The sequence below is a fragment of the Indicator indicator genome, chromosome Z, assembly GCF_027791375.1.
Source record: "Indicator indicator isolate 239-I01 chromosome Z, UM_Iind_1.1, whole genome shotgun sequence".
In the NCBI taxonomy this organism is placed as follows: Eukaryota; Metazoa; Chordata; class Aves; order Piciformes; family Indicatoridae; genus Indicator; species Indicator indicator.
This window is the reverse complement of record NC_072053.1, coordinates 31,591,505-31,606,110: the sequence shown is the minus strand read 5'-3', so window position 1 is coordinate 31,606,110 and position 14,606 is coordinate 31,591,505. Positions and strand designations below refer to the sequence as shown.

At 37.1% G+C, this 14,606-nt stretch overlaps 1 protein-coding gene across 1 annotated transcript in view; it reads right to left on the bottom strand.

Moving 5' to 3' along the window:
- Window positions 1-1,038: 1,038 nt before the first annotated feature.
- NLN (neurolysin) overlaps window positions 1,039-14,606 on the bottom strand; it is a 28,620-nt gene continuing 15,052 nt past the window's right edge. Inside the window, exons 7-12 of the mRNA XM_054397724.1 lie at window positions 13,278-13,644; window positions 11,775-11,976; window positions 7,769-7,955; window positions 6,390-6,518; window positions 5,858-5,994; window positions 1,039-1,265 (exon numbers count right to left, since the gene is read on the bottom strand). Coding sequence (XP_054253699.1) covers window positions 1,131-1,265; window positions 5,858-5,994; window positions 6,390-6,518; window positions 7,769-7,955; window positions 11,775-11,976; window positions 13,278-13,644 — 1,157 coding nt within the window. The 3' untranslated portion in view covers window positions 1,039-1,130. The remainder of the gene's footprint in view (window positions 1,266-5,857; window positions 5,995-6,389; window positions 6,519-7,768; window positions 7,956-11,774; window positions 11,977-13,277; window positions 13,645-14,606) is intronic.

Here is a 14,606-nt window from a genome sequence, read left to right as displayed (position 1 = left end):
TAAAACCAAAATCAAAGTAAGGTATGATATCTAAACCAAAGAAAAGTGCACCTGGATTGGCAGCTTTACTTAGGTGTGTAGAGTTGTGAGATTTGTTTTTCCTGATCTTGCAGTAAACCTGCAAAATAATTCCCTAGTGACCTTCACACTCCCACAGCTGAAGTCACTAAATCTATGAAGCTTTTTTTGTAGCATCTCTGCATTTCACACTTGAAAGGCATAGGAAAATCTTGGATGGATTTTTACCACTCCTACCAGGAATACCTTCTTTCCTTCTTCATATGTATTTCAAAATGCTTCACAAACCAAGTGAAATCATTATAATCACTCAAGTTAAACTTTTCCATGCAGTGTTGATATAATTTGAAAGACAAAAAAAGGATTTGTGATCACCAACAAAGAAGTAGTCATGGAAGTACTGATGAAGTCATAGATTTGGGCTGTTTTTTCTTCAATGAAGGGAAGAAAATGGTAGCTCAAATTGTAGGGATTTTTACTTCTTAGTTATATTGTGAATGTTTATAAATGATACAAGAATTTAACATGCATCAGAACAAAGTATAGAAGTATCATACACTTCTCTATATATAGAAGGCTCTGCTCCAAAGCTCTCTGGGTCAGGCTGTCCAGCCTTGAAATTTGTCAGGAGATGAAACTGAACACAAAACATAATGAAAGCAAACACACTTGCTCTCCATCAAAGACACTGGTGAGCCATCAGTACAATAGAAGAACACAGAATAAGAATGAACTGTTTTCTTTTATTGCTGGTAGTGTCCTTTTATCCCCATTTAGTTTTAAAATTAATTCACAAGACACAATTTAAGTATAACTATTGAAAGATAAACATGGCATCAACTTCCCATACCGACTGGTATTATATCATAACAATTAAAAAAAATTACATCCAAATTCTTCAGCTTCTGCACATCTCAGATTTTTTTCCCTGATGTTTTGAATTTTGTAGTCCTATGCAACTTTTAAAAAATCACTTATTTATACAATAAAAAGAAAAAAAACATCAGAAAGTGACCCAGTTTCCTTAAGAGTGATATATAGTTAAGATGTGAAATACACTGACATTTCCAGCTAATTCAGTACTTCTGTGCTATTACAAAGGAACCATAATTCTACTGATCACATAATCCCTTACTCAATAAGAAAGCTCTCTGGCTTGGTTTACGCTCCAAGAAATTTTGTAGCATATCCATCCCCTCCAAGGACCCTCCAGGTTTCAGAATCAGATTTCTGTATTTCATCCCAGCCTGATAAAAGATAAAGCAGAATGTCAGTATTTCTTATCTTGCAAACTGTATTTGGTGCATATTAAAAAAAACCTCTCATGAGGCAACACCTCCCCTTATTCCAGATTTTACTAATACCAAATCAGGACACACCACAAATAATTTACCTCTACTAGAGGAATTCAAGAGAGCAGAAATTGTTTAACCTGTTCCTGAAGAAATAATTTTCCTTGTTGTTCTACACTGTTTTGGAATATACAATCACACCTTGTTGGGAGGACATTCTATAAAGCATAGCCCACACACAATCTCCATGCAGTCTTCAGTGATGGATTACCCCCATGAGTGACTGGCAGGAAAAGCAAACGTATCATCTGTTATCTCCTAATTGATGATTCCTCTTTTATTAATCTCTGTTTGGAGAACAGAGATGACAGTACAGATACAGCACTGAGGAATGACATGGCACATACACACATATTATCACATACTATACACAAACACGTTTAACTCCCCTATTCAGTATCTTAAAGTAAAAGAGAATTAACTAAGGTTTCATTTTCAGGATGAAACATTATTACTCCAGAAGGAATGGATTCCTTTAAAAAAGAATGAACCAAGCTTCTGAGACAACACTGAGGTCATATAAGAACATATCTGGAGAAATTTGGAGTATTTGGAGAAATTTGTAAGACATGACTATCAATGACAAAATGTTATTTTGTGTAAAGTCCCTGATGCTTCTGATGTTGAAGAACGTAAAGGTCTTCCTTTTAGTAATTGTATACACACCTATATACTTCCCCTGCATAGTTGAAACTATGAGATTACAAGCCCACTCCACTCCCTGATAGCTGTACTGCAAAACCACGAGTAGATCTTTTTAACTGATGCAATTTCATGACTTAATTGCATTACCAATTGTGCCATCTGAATTACAGCTGAAAAAACCTACGATGAAAAAAAATTAATTCTCTGAAGCATTGTTAAGTTTCCTCAACATCAACATCAAATGAAGATAGTGTTTAAAAGTGTTATTTGAGTAGACTTGAATCCTTGCCAATGTCTTTCCAGAGCCAGCATTGCTCAGTTCTAGTGTGACCAGAGATTATTTTGGATATGGTGTAAGAACTGAGGTGTGTGACAACGAATAAAGGTAGAATTGTTTGCTAAAGAATTTTTATACATACATTCTCTGAACACAGTGTCTATGACTGCTGCTTAAAACAGGATGAGGGGGTTTATTGTACCATAAAGAGGCAAGGGAAATTCTATAAGCCTTACTCACAATACCATTACTGTTCTCCTTTTGTGCTGTTCTAAAGACTAGTCTAAATCTGGATATCATGAAACACAAGTAACTACAAAAATTGTGTTGATATCTAGTATTTATTTATGAAAGGTTGTTTGTCCCATCGTGTGGAATTCTATTACACCTCCATGAATGCAAATAAGGAAACAAAGTTGAAATTAAACCAATTTGAGGAGATAGCACTGAAAAGGGTGACCTTTGAAATTATATGAGCACTCAACCAAAGTATGTGTGCACACATAGCTAGAGAGCAAGTGGCACATGCATACATGTGTGAAATAATCACTTTTCTTCCTCACTTCTTGGCCTGGACAGCAGGCTTCACATTACAGAGGCACTAGTTGCCTTTTAACTGAACCATGACAAATATTCTTACAGTCCTGCAACACACCGACAATGAAAACAAAAATCCCCACAAAAAGAAAGAAAATCAGAATAAAAGAAACTTTCATCCTTCAGGAGAAGTAAAGGTTACAGAGGAATTGTGGAAAACTATAGCTTAGGATTTTGACTATACAATCACTCAGAAAAAGAGTTTTGAGACTAGGGAGTAAGGCAAACAGAGGTCTGTGATGATACTAGAGGTGTGTGTGCCAGAACACAGAACTGACTGCAAGTCCAACAAGTCTGGCACTAGCAGCACCCTTATCCATCTTTTCCAACTGCTAGCAGTTAAAAAATCCCAGCAAGTCTGACCACTTCCCAAATGCCATTTTTAAAATCTGTATGAGTAACATTTATTCAAAGTTATTTTATTCTCTCATTTAACTTGCCATTTCTTCTCTCCTGCACTTGTTTACAAGTCACAGCATTGCCAGTTAGTGAGCAGCTATGCTTATTCTCACATGTACCTGTCATAAATCCCAAGCACTTCAAAAATCAATGTTGACATCCACAAATTCTGTCACCATTTCCCTCAAATATTCATTTTACTGCTTTTCTTCGTAAAACTCCTTTAGGGTTTTATTAGCCTACTCACTGCTTCAGTTTTCTAGCCACCCAATCTCCTCTTTGGACTCCTTTCTTGAGGTAAAAGGTTGATCTTGTTTACTTTCTCCACCCTCTAGGAGTGACAGTCCTAGAAGTTCTGATTGCTGAGATAAGGAAAGGGAGGAATGAAGGCAAATTCCAGGAGAGAAAGAGAAAACTCAAGCACTTTCTCTTCTCTCCTTTATTTCTCTCTCATATGCATTCACTGAAGGGAAGAATTAGTGCTGGTTTCTGAATCCAGAAGACACTTAAGAGGATCAGGAAAACGGAAAGGTCTTTCCCATGGTAGAATTTCAGCATCCCAATTAACCAGACTAATACTATAATCTCTGAAAAATAAAAGAGGTTGACAGAATTGGCAGGACTACTAACCATATCACTAACTATCCTTTATTTCTGCTGGCAGCAGAAGAAGCTGGAGAATTACACAAGGGAGAAAAAAAAAACACCCTGTAAATCTAGAACCTGTCAATGATTTGAACTTCAAAAGCCACTTGGGAGAAAAACTAAAAAGGAAAAAATTTGCAAGCCACCTCTGTGCCTGGCAAGATCATGGAGCAGATCCTCCTGAAGTCTTTGCTAAGGCACAAAGAAAATGAGGAAGAGGTGATTAGTGGTAACAAACATAGCTTCAAGCAAGGGCAAATCATGCCTGACAAACCTGGTGGCTTTCTATGATGGAGTTACAGCATCAGTGATAAGGGAAGAGCAACTGATGCCATCTGCCTGGACTTATGTAAAGTGTCTCACATGACACTCTGGTTACTAAACTGAAAATATATGGACTTGAGAGGTAGACCAGTTGCTGGAGAAGGAATTGGCTGTATGGCTGCACTCAGAGAGTTGTGGTCAATGGCTCAATGTCCAAACAGAGAGCAGTGACAAGTGCCATCCCCCAAGGGTTGGTACTGGAACCAGCGTTGTTTAACATCTTTGTCAGTGACATGGACAGTGGGATTGAGTGCACCCTCAGCAAGTTTGCAGATGACCAAGCTGCATGGTCCAGCTGACACACTGGAGGCAAGGAATGCCATCCAGAGGTACTTGGACAGACTTGAGACACAGGCCCAAGCCAACCTCATGAAGCTCAACAAGGCCAAACATAAGGTCTTACGTGTGGGTCAGGGCAATCCCAAACACAGATATAGGCTGAGCAAGGAGTGGCTCAAGAGCAGTCTCAAGGAGCAGTTAATGAAAAACTAGCTAGCAATGTGCACTTGTAGCCCAGAAGGCCAACCACATCCTGGGCTGTATCAAAAGAAGTGTGACCAGCAGAACAAGAGAGGAGATTCTGCCCCTCTGGTCTGCTCTTGTGAGACCTCACGTGTAGTACTTGTCCAGTTCTTGTACTGCCACCATAAGAAGGACATCAAACTGCTGGAACAGGTCCAGAGGAGGGCCACAAAGACGATTGGAGGTCTGGAGTACCTCCCCTATGGGGACAGGCTATGAGAGTTGGGGTTGTTCAGCCTGGAGAAGAGAAAGCTCTAGGGAGACCTTACAGCAACCTTCCGGTACCTGTAAGGGACCTACAAGAAAGCCTGGAAGGGACTTTTTAAAAGTGCTTCTAGTGATAGGATGAGAGGGAATGGATTTAAACTGGAAAAGTGTACATTTAGACTGGGTGTTAGAAAGAAATTCTTCACAGTGAGGGTGGTTAAGACACTGGAACAGGTTGCCCAGGGAGTTTGTGGATGCCCCCTCCCTGAAGGTGGTCAAGTCTAGAGGCTGGATGAGGCCTTGACCAATCTGGTCTAGCAAAAGGTGTCCTTGCCTATGGCAGGGAGGTTGGAACTAGATGATCTTTAAGGTCCATTCAAAGGAAAATATTCTATGAATCTATGAATAAGTTACACTGTGCTGTAAAAGAGTTAGCCCAAAATAAATTCAGTTTTCTAAATAACATAAAAGTACCACACACTTAAGATACTATTAATGGAAACAGAGCAACATTATTATACATCTTTCACAGAAGAATAATATGGATCTGCTCTTGCAGTGGGGGAACATATTTTTTCAGTCTAAAATGAAAGAGGAAAGCATTAGTCAATGTGACACATGCCTTAAAAGTGTCATAATGTAGTATTAAATATCTGACTATCTAAGAGTTGTATTAAGTTCCAAGTACTCTTGGAAATTTTAAGATGATTTTCTAAAGAAAATTACTTATACACATTTGTTGCTGTTGATCTGAACTTGACAGGCATAAAGGAAATACTTGAGATGTTATATCTATGGATCATAATTGCAATAAAAGCGGTTTCAGAGACAGTACAACAAAAGTCTTCAGTAAAAAGTACTCTACACCTACCTTTGGATTCATTATTCCTTCTTGTTTAAAGCAGCTATAAAAAATGTCCATTGAAAACACTTCACTCCACAGGTATCCATAGTACTGACCATCATAACCACCTGCCAGATGCCCAAAAGTAGCTGGCATGTTTGTTCCTTGAAAAGCAGATAAATTTATTTAAAACAAATGCAGTTACTTCAATACTTCAACCAAAATTAATAACGAATTTATATAAGCTGTCTTGACAAAGGAAACTCAATTTCCCACTTTAGCTGCAAGTTGAACACAGATATGACAGAATATTAAAGTGTCATTCACATCATGTCACTCTAAAATATAACCTGCAAAAGGTTAAGTTTTATATTTAATCTTCCTTCAGAACTGATCACTAAGATCCCCTCAATTTTAAAAGTAATTACTTCAGCTTCACAGAAGTAGATACTTTTACAAACAACTTTTTTTTTTTTGTATGACAAGCATTATTAGGAAAGAAAGGCATGTTTAATGAAACCATTTGCCCATGCTGTATAAAAGCTTCATACTGACATACCTGGAGTGGCAGGAATTCCTAGAATCTCCATACAGTATTTAGCATACTCATCTGCTGGGTCAACCGATGGCTTTGTATGAAGTGCCTGGTCAACTTTGCTTAAAACAATCTGACGGAGGGTTAGAAGGCCTAATGGAGTAAGAACATTTAATTAACTAGCATCAAGGTAGACAGTGTTTCTTCAGTGCCTTTCATTCAAAGTTCTCAACATGCACACTAAACTATTAGAATTTTAACCATGGAAAGAACTTGGAGTTACATGATTTCCCATCTGAATTACTTCAGTTACAAAATTTTCAGAGGCATATTTATTAAGGAAACATTATTAGGGAATTTTATTAAGGAACTGTCATCTTTTCAAGTATTACTTTCCTCGCAGATATTTACAAAGCAAACTTCAGTATTTAAAATTGCATTACCAGTCGTCTTCTCTTACAGCATACCATTTTGTACAGATGGTAGCAAGTTTATCTACCCTAGGACACTTTGAACAACTTAAAAAACTGCTGCTGCAGACATTTTTAAAGTGGCTACCAGATATGAACCCTTACTCAAACAAAATGTTTATATAGCTACAGTGCCTGTACATGCCAAAAGGACAAGGACTTCTTGCTCAGCATAGGGAAGCAGTATGAAATAAACAGCAGTGGCTTAATGACGAATTGTACCACAAAAAGGCAAGACTTGGGGGAGTCCTGATTACAGGGACAGGGGGGTAAGAGTGACAGACTAACAACAAGATGATAGATAATGACATGAGACTGCAACCTCATTTTGGAGATACATGTGAGATGGTACAAGACACGCAAGGAGGAAAGAATTGGGACCTCAGTTTGGGTAAGCAGCGCATCTGCGGCAAACGTAGAGAACACGGACTTAAGATCTTGAATTGAGAAGTTTAAAGGCTGTTTAGGCCTACAACACTTATGCCTGGGAAACGTTATGTATGTTCATGAAGTTTGTGTATGTTCATGTGATTGTCAAGCGTCACATGCAAATCAAATGTAGACAATACATGCATAAAATGTAATATTGTACTCATGCACAGTGTCTGCCCTGGGCTACCAGAAAAACAACACCAAAACCAACAGAAAACCTTCCTCTTCACCTCCAATTTTAAATGAGCAGAGTTGGTAAATAAGAGCCACACTGAGAGGAATACAGAAGTATTTTAGCCCTGTGGGTAGCCTGGAAAATCAGAGCTGCTACTGTTCCTGCAGTTAGTGGTATCTGTCATCATAGCCTTTATTGCTAGTGCTACCCACACAAATAAATGCAGAAAGACACTGGTAAGCAACTTACATCTTTCTTTAATGTTTCGCACTGACTTTCAAACCCCATATTTTTAAACGCACACAGCAAGGAGAGAGGACAGATACCTGTATTAGCCAGTCTAGAGGCAGCAAGTTTCTCAAGCAGAGCATCTCCAACATGGCTCTCATCTTTATAATGTCTTGACATTTGCTGTAGTGGTTCTTTTTCCCACACCCAGTTCTCAAACATTTGTGAAGGTACCTCTACAAAGTCTGTTTCCACATTAGTTCCACTAAACCTAGCAAAATCAGTCTAAAAGGAAAAAAAAAGATCACTGTATTAAATGAAAATAGAATTAAAAGTAATAAATTGAACAAGTCAATAATAATAATAATAATATGAATTTTAAAGAAAGGAGGGCAAAACTTCAGTTAAAAGTATTTCACTCAACAAAATAGATTACTCTGTAGGTATTTACTGCATTCTCTACCGGTGTGAACCACTGCTTCAGTTTTCTTAATACTATTGACTTTTACCTCCTAGGTTACAACAGCAATAAAAATGTTTCTGTTGCTGTCTTATGACAATTATATAATTTATAAATTGTTACAAAATTTGTTCTATTACCACAAAGTTAAATAATGAACCTGAGTTATACACTGACAAAATATTTTATTGTATTACAATCTACTGCAAGGATTCAAAGATCTTACTTATAAACTTATTCTGTTAAGCTTTGCCTTGTCATCATTCATAAGGCATACAGTTAAAATGTAGCATGACTTTTTGAGTCAATAATTCATGGCCTGAAATGACACCTAGCAGTTTTATTGATGAAAGGTCTCCAAATCCAACAATCACTGATAGAAGAATCTTCCTTTTGAAAACCAAGCTCACTACAGCTATTTAATTTTTACTGTAGTATTGTTAATTACTTCATACTTAAAAAGCCCATCTAAATACTAATTTTGAAGAAATGCTCTGTACAGTTTAAAATCTTCATTAAAATATATTTTAAGCCCAAATTATTTCTAAAAATAAAGTCATTTTTGAAAGACAGTTGTTCAAATGCCAACAGAAAATGTTTCACTCCACATTTGTCCTGTAATAAATTTACCTCCTCTTGTTAAATCAATTTCTCAACATTCTAACAGAATGTTTTAAGTACTAAAAGAAAATGAGACATCTCAGTTTGCTGAATACCCTCTCTAAGGGCTGTAGATACTCTTAAGTTCCAGCCTCCATCATGGAATAAACACCCACAGGAGTACTGTGGAGTACTTTCAAACTCACTTTCTTGCAGGGTTACAAAAAAAAAGGTTTAATATAGGACATAACAGGGAACTGACAGATATACCACATGCATATCTTTTTCTGTCATGCCTTCAGAACAGCTGAAAAGAAGGAAAACATTTGCTTTCATTTATACTTCATTTGTTGCTCAAATCCATTGTTTAACACACTGGCCCTTCTTACTGTACTTGCTGAACAGCAACTATGAAGAAAAGTTCGAAAGCATCACATAGGAAGAAATTATGACAGAAGTGGCTATAGCAAAAGGCAAGTGGGGTGCAAGAGTTTGTGGGCCTCCAGATATCCTCGTTTACCTACAAAAGTGCACTACACTAACAAAAATATTAAGACATTTGATGTAATGTACTTCAATAGCTCTCCTTCCCTCAAAGCATAAACAGATTCCTCCCCCTGCCCTGACATCTCACTTTCCAGCAGACGTCCAGTACATTATTACAAGGAGTATAGTCTCCAAAAGCTGACCTTTACTAGCAGCTCACAGATTCCCACCCAGTCCGATTCTCTCATACTCCTTAAATGTCAAATTTTAACATGCTTAAACAGATCATGATGTGAAACATGATGGTGCTTTGCACCATCCATTCCAAAAAACCAGGATGTTCCTACGCTGGACTAGCAAGTTTGCACACCTGCAAACAACAATTTACAAAAAAAAATTACAACAGCAGTAAGCACAGTAGCTATGCAAACAGAAATCACCTCAAGCAGTGGCAGAGAAAACTGGGAAGGAGGAGTCTCTGCCCTATGTGCAATTCCCCAGCAAGTGAAGTACATGTGTATTGGAACTGTTGGCTTGGACTGCCCAGAAGGAGCTCTGCAACACCCAGGTTCATCCTCACTGCTTATGAAAACATTGCAGTTAATTCTGTACCGATGCTGAATGTGTCTCATTTATAAATAAATTCTAGGTAGGTGAGAAGAAAGAACAGGTTTTGATTCTTGATATTTGAGCTCAAAAACACCTGTCTTAAGGTGAAGATGATCAAATAATCATTGTATTTTAAACATTATGTAAATACATTTAAGCAAGTCTAGCTACTTGTTCTGAAGTCTCATTAAATGTAACTTGCTTAATGATGGGTTTAATACATGGATTGTGTTTCTTTATTCCTAGTCTCCAGGATTGAGGTCAAGGATTATAATCTATTGTGTTGTATTTTTCTGATTTTATTATTTGATACTTGATTATAAAGACAACGAACTTATTGCTACATCAAGTCCGGATTTGACCATAATTATGCATATTTTTTTGTGAATGAATACTGAGACTTGTCTCTCCCTGAAACATAAAATTCTCATTAGGCCAATGTGGTAGTTTTAGGCTGTACCTTGAAAATTTTCCACAGATCTTGAACAGAAAGTAATAGAATATGAATAAATTACCATTGGATGTAAAAAGGAAAATAGTAATAAAGTCTAAATAATCCCATTAGACAGATACCTAACATAAAAGTTAGTTTTGTACACTAACTTTCTTTTCGCTTCCTTTCACTCTAGCATATACTAGCTCTCACTTCTGGTGGCTTTGATGGCCTTGGCTGCATTACTTTGTTGTGGCTAAGTACTGACAAACCATTCTCTGTTCTTGTTTTCTCTCCTTTACCATGTACAGGGCAGGGGAAGGGAGCAGGGAAGGGGAAGCTATGAGTAGCCCCCTGTTTTGTTGGGGGGGAGCGGTTCTTGTGCTGTTTATAAATTGTAAATATATGTAAATATTGTATATTTTGTACACATTCATTGCATTCCATATTTTAGATTGTAGTTTTGCTTGTAAATGCAGGCTCATTTGTGTTCAACTGAGCTGGCCTGGAAATTTTACGTTGGGGAGAATTTTCAAACCACCACAGCCAATAACAAATTTATGGTCTGGCAGAATCAATTTTCCCTGTAAGTAAAAACAAAACCAGCAATTTTACAACTTTACTGACATCTTGATGCAAAACCTGCACACTAGCTTCAGTTATTCTGGTCACTGGGAGAACACCAACTGTCAGGCAGGAGAGGAGAAAAATACAGTAGCTGAGGCAAGACCTGTTTTATGCTTTTGATGTCAACAGAGATAGCTCTCAAGAGAGCTAAATTCCAAAATGACAGAGGTGATCTGAATTCACAATTTGTTTGCACTCCTAGGTACAGCAATTTTTTTTTTTTTTTGCTTCTAATAGAAGCAAAAACTTTCCTAATCAATTTCCAGCACTCAGCACTTTCTTTACCTTACACACGGATCTGTTTATTTATCACAGGAACCTGCATGGTTCAAATGCAAAAGTATATGTTCCTATGAAAATTGTGTCCCCAGGTAGGTGGTGTAGTTTTAAAATAAAAATGAATACATAAACCCCCTCACAAGCTGCCACTTAGAAAAACAGCCAAAAGCTGCATATGTAATTTACTAAAATTAGAAACCACTTCATTAATGTTTATAAATATGTAAAGGGTGAGTGAGAAGAGGATGGAGCCAGGCTCTTCTCAGTGATGCCCAATGACAGGACAAGGGGCAACAGATGGAAGTTGAGGCATAAGAAGTTCCATGTACACATGAGGAGAACTTCTTTCACTGTGAGGGTGATGGAACACTGGAGCAGGCTGCTCAGGGGGGTTGTGGAGTCTCCCTCTCTGGAGTTATTCCAAACCCGCCTGGATGCATTCCTGTGTGATCTGGTATAGGTGATCCTGCACTGGCAAGGGGGTTGGACTAGATGATTTCTCAAGGTTCCTTCCAATCCTTAACATTCTGTGATTCTATGAAAAAAGCCTTACACCTTGCTTTCAGACAGTTGAGAAAGAAGTCTTACATTGAATTGAAACATCACTAACCTGTGCACATATTTGATGCATTACATGACCAAATTCATGAAAGTAAGTCTTTACTTCATCATGTCGCAGCAATGATGGGTGATCTGATGCAGGTTTTGTGAAGTTGGTTACCAGGGCAGCTACAGACAGCATTCTGCTGCCATCAGAGAGAAGACAGCCAGGCTGGAGACCAAAGCACGCTGCGTGTCCATATTTTCCTTCTCTGTATAAGAAAATACATCAGACACTCTGTTCAAACCACAAGCCTGTTCACCAGAACAGTGAAGCCTAAGCAAGAACAGGGATGATTAGTGACTGTCTCTTTAAAGCTTTCCACAAAGAAATTACATCTTTTCCTTACTTCCAAGACTCAGTAAGTTTAAGATACTGTGAAGAGTACAAGGGTGAAAAAGAAACAGTACTTAAACAGCATCAGTTTAGGATTCACAGCAGCATGGGAGAAGAGCTTGGGCTAGATGACTTTTAAAGCTCCATTCCAACCCAAAACATTCTATGATCCTATGATTTATCAGAATCTTGTTTTACTCAAATACTGAAAGTATATACAATTTATATACCAATTCTATTTTAAACTGCTACTGTAGCAAAAAGGACAAGCTTTTGTCCTCTAAAGCAGTATTTTTTTTCCCATGACAGAAGACAAAATAATACACCTTCATGTACTTCCCAAAGTTTAAAGAAAAATTATTTGGAAACTTTTACCCTAGACCTCAGTAGTTAACTGGGTAGTTAAGTCAGAAGTTTTACTAACAAAAAGCTTCAGCAATTCACATTATATGCAGAAAGGGAGGGAGCAGGCAAACGGGCCATCTTAAAAAGAACAATTTATGCACAATTGTATTGACTAACCTAATTTTCTTAACCCAAAGAAGCCTTAAACAAATTTTTATTTAAAAATAATATCAACCAATTTATAAATTGCTAAAGAGCAATTAAAAAAATCAACATTAACAAAATAACAATGAAACAAAGGTCTAACTAAGAATAAATCTTGTCAAACGAGTCTAGTCTCCTAATCTTTGACAGAACTCAGATGATGCTGTAAACAGCTACCAAAGAGAGCTGGAGAGCTACAGTGATCAACCTGGAACCACATATCAAGGTTTGTTCAAGGTTTACTCCTATCTATTTGGTATTTTCTTTAGCAGTCTGGACAACAGTGTATAAAAGACACATAAAAACTGTAAAGAGGAAATGGAGAAACCAGGAACACTTAGAAGGTAGGAATATAATTGACCTGAACAGACTGAAGTAACAGTTTGATATAAATGAAAAGTAAAACTTAGTGTTAGTTAGGAAGGAGAAAATTTCAAAGTGGAAAAAAAAAAACCCAAAAGTAGTAATGCTTCATAACCTGAATAAAAGCAAGAAAAAATATTTGTACTGCAAAAAAAAAGGTGTGAACAATCTGAAAACAGTTCAGAGGACAACTTACTGAACACAGTAATAATCTTTTCCATGGGAAAAATATTTACTTCAAATAACACATTAAGTCATAATTACCTGGGGTAAAGGTCCAAATAAAACTGTCCTAACATTTCTCCTGTTGAATTGTCCTTTACTGTATAAAGAGTAACACTGTCATGCCAAACATGAGGACTTTCTACTTGCTCAAATACAAGTCCCAGCACCTTCTGGTATATATTGAGTAAGCCTTCTGTAACAGCTTGAATCGGGAAGTATTCCTTCAGCTTTTCTTGATCTATGGAGTACTTCAGCTCTTCTGTTTTGTTCATGTAATAATGAAGATCCCATGCATTGATTCTTCCATCATAATCAAAGTTTCTTTCTTTACATTCCTTTTTCTTCAAATCCAGAATGAATGCTCTTTCTTCCTCAACCAATGGCTTTAGCTTCTTACTCAAATCATCTGAAACAGAGATTGCCTTGGAATCAGCTTCTATGTTCCTTACTATGTGTATTTCTATAAAATCATAGAATTGTTTAGGTTGGAAAAAGACCTTTAAGATCATTCAGTCCAACCATTATCTAATTCTACCAAGTCTGGTGCTAAACCATGTCCCTCAGCACCACATTCACTCATCTTTCAAACACCTTCAGGTAAGGTAGCTGTAGAGAAGGCCTCTCCTCAGCCCCCTTTCCTTCAACACTACTGAAAACTACTACTGCTTCTACCTAAAGTCCTATAAAAGGACGAGAGATCAGAGTTCTTGCCTACACAATGGCTGGCTCTAGACTACCAATGCCATTGGATATTAATCTCTATGATATCATTTTTTCCAATATAGTTTGCCTGAACAAGACATGGTCATAGCACTATGAATCCAACATATTGAATACGAAATATTTAAACTTTACTGAAACTCCAGTAAAGCACATACTGCACAATTGTAAATATTTCGTACTACCAGACACTTTTTTTCTTCCTTAACAATTCAGGTTAATAGTTTTTATTCTGTTATTGTAGGCACCTAAAATTTAGGAATTGCCACTCCTGTTTCTAGGTAGGCTGTAAGGTACTGTATATGACAATACTGTTTGCAGTTCATATTATGCTAAATTCAGAATATGTCACAGGACAGAATGCTTTTCTTCCCAACCCTAAAACTGGCTTACAAACATTGATTTAAAACATTAATATATATGAACAAAGCAGAGCAAATCATACAGCCAAGCTTGCAGCTAAGGATGTATCAAGAGCTAAACTAAAGCTAACAATTAATTTGATGAACATTCTCCCTTTAAGAGACTTGCCATGAAACCTAGTATTTATGAAAAGTTTATGATCTTATATTGTACAAAGTTATTCACAACAATAACTACTAAAACGTGCGTTGGCTTCAAAACTAAAGTATAACCCAGTATTACATA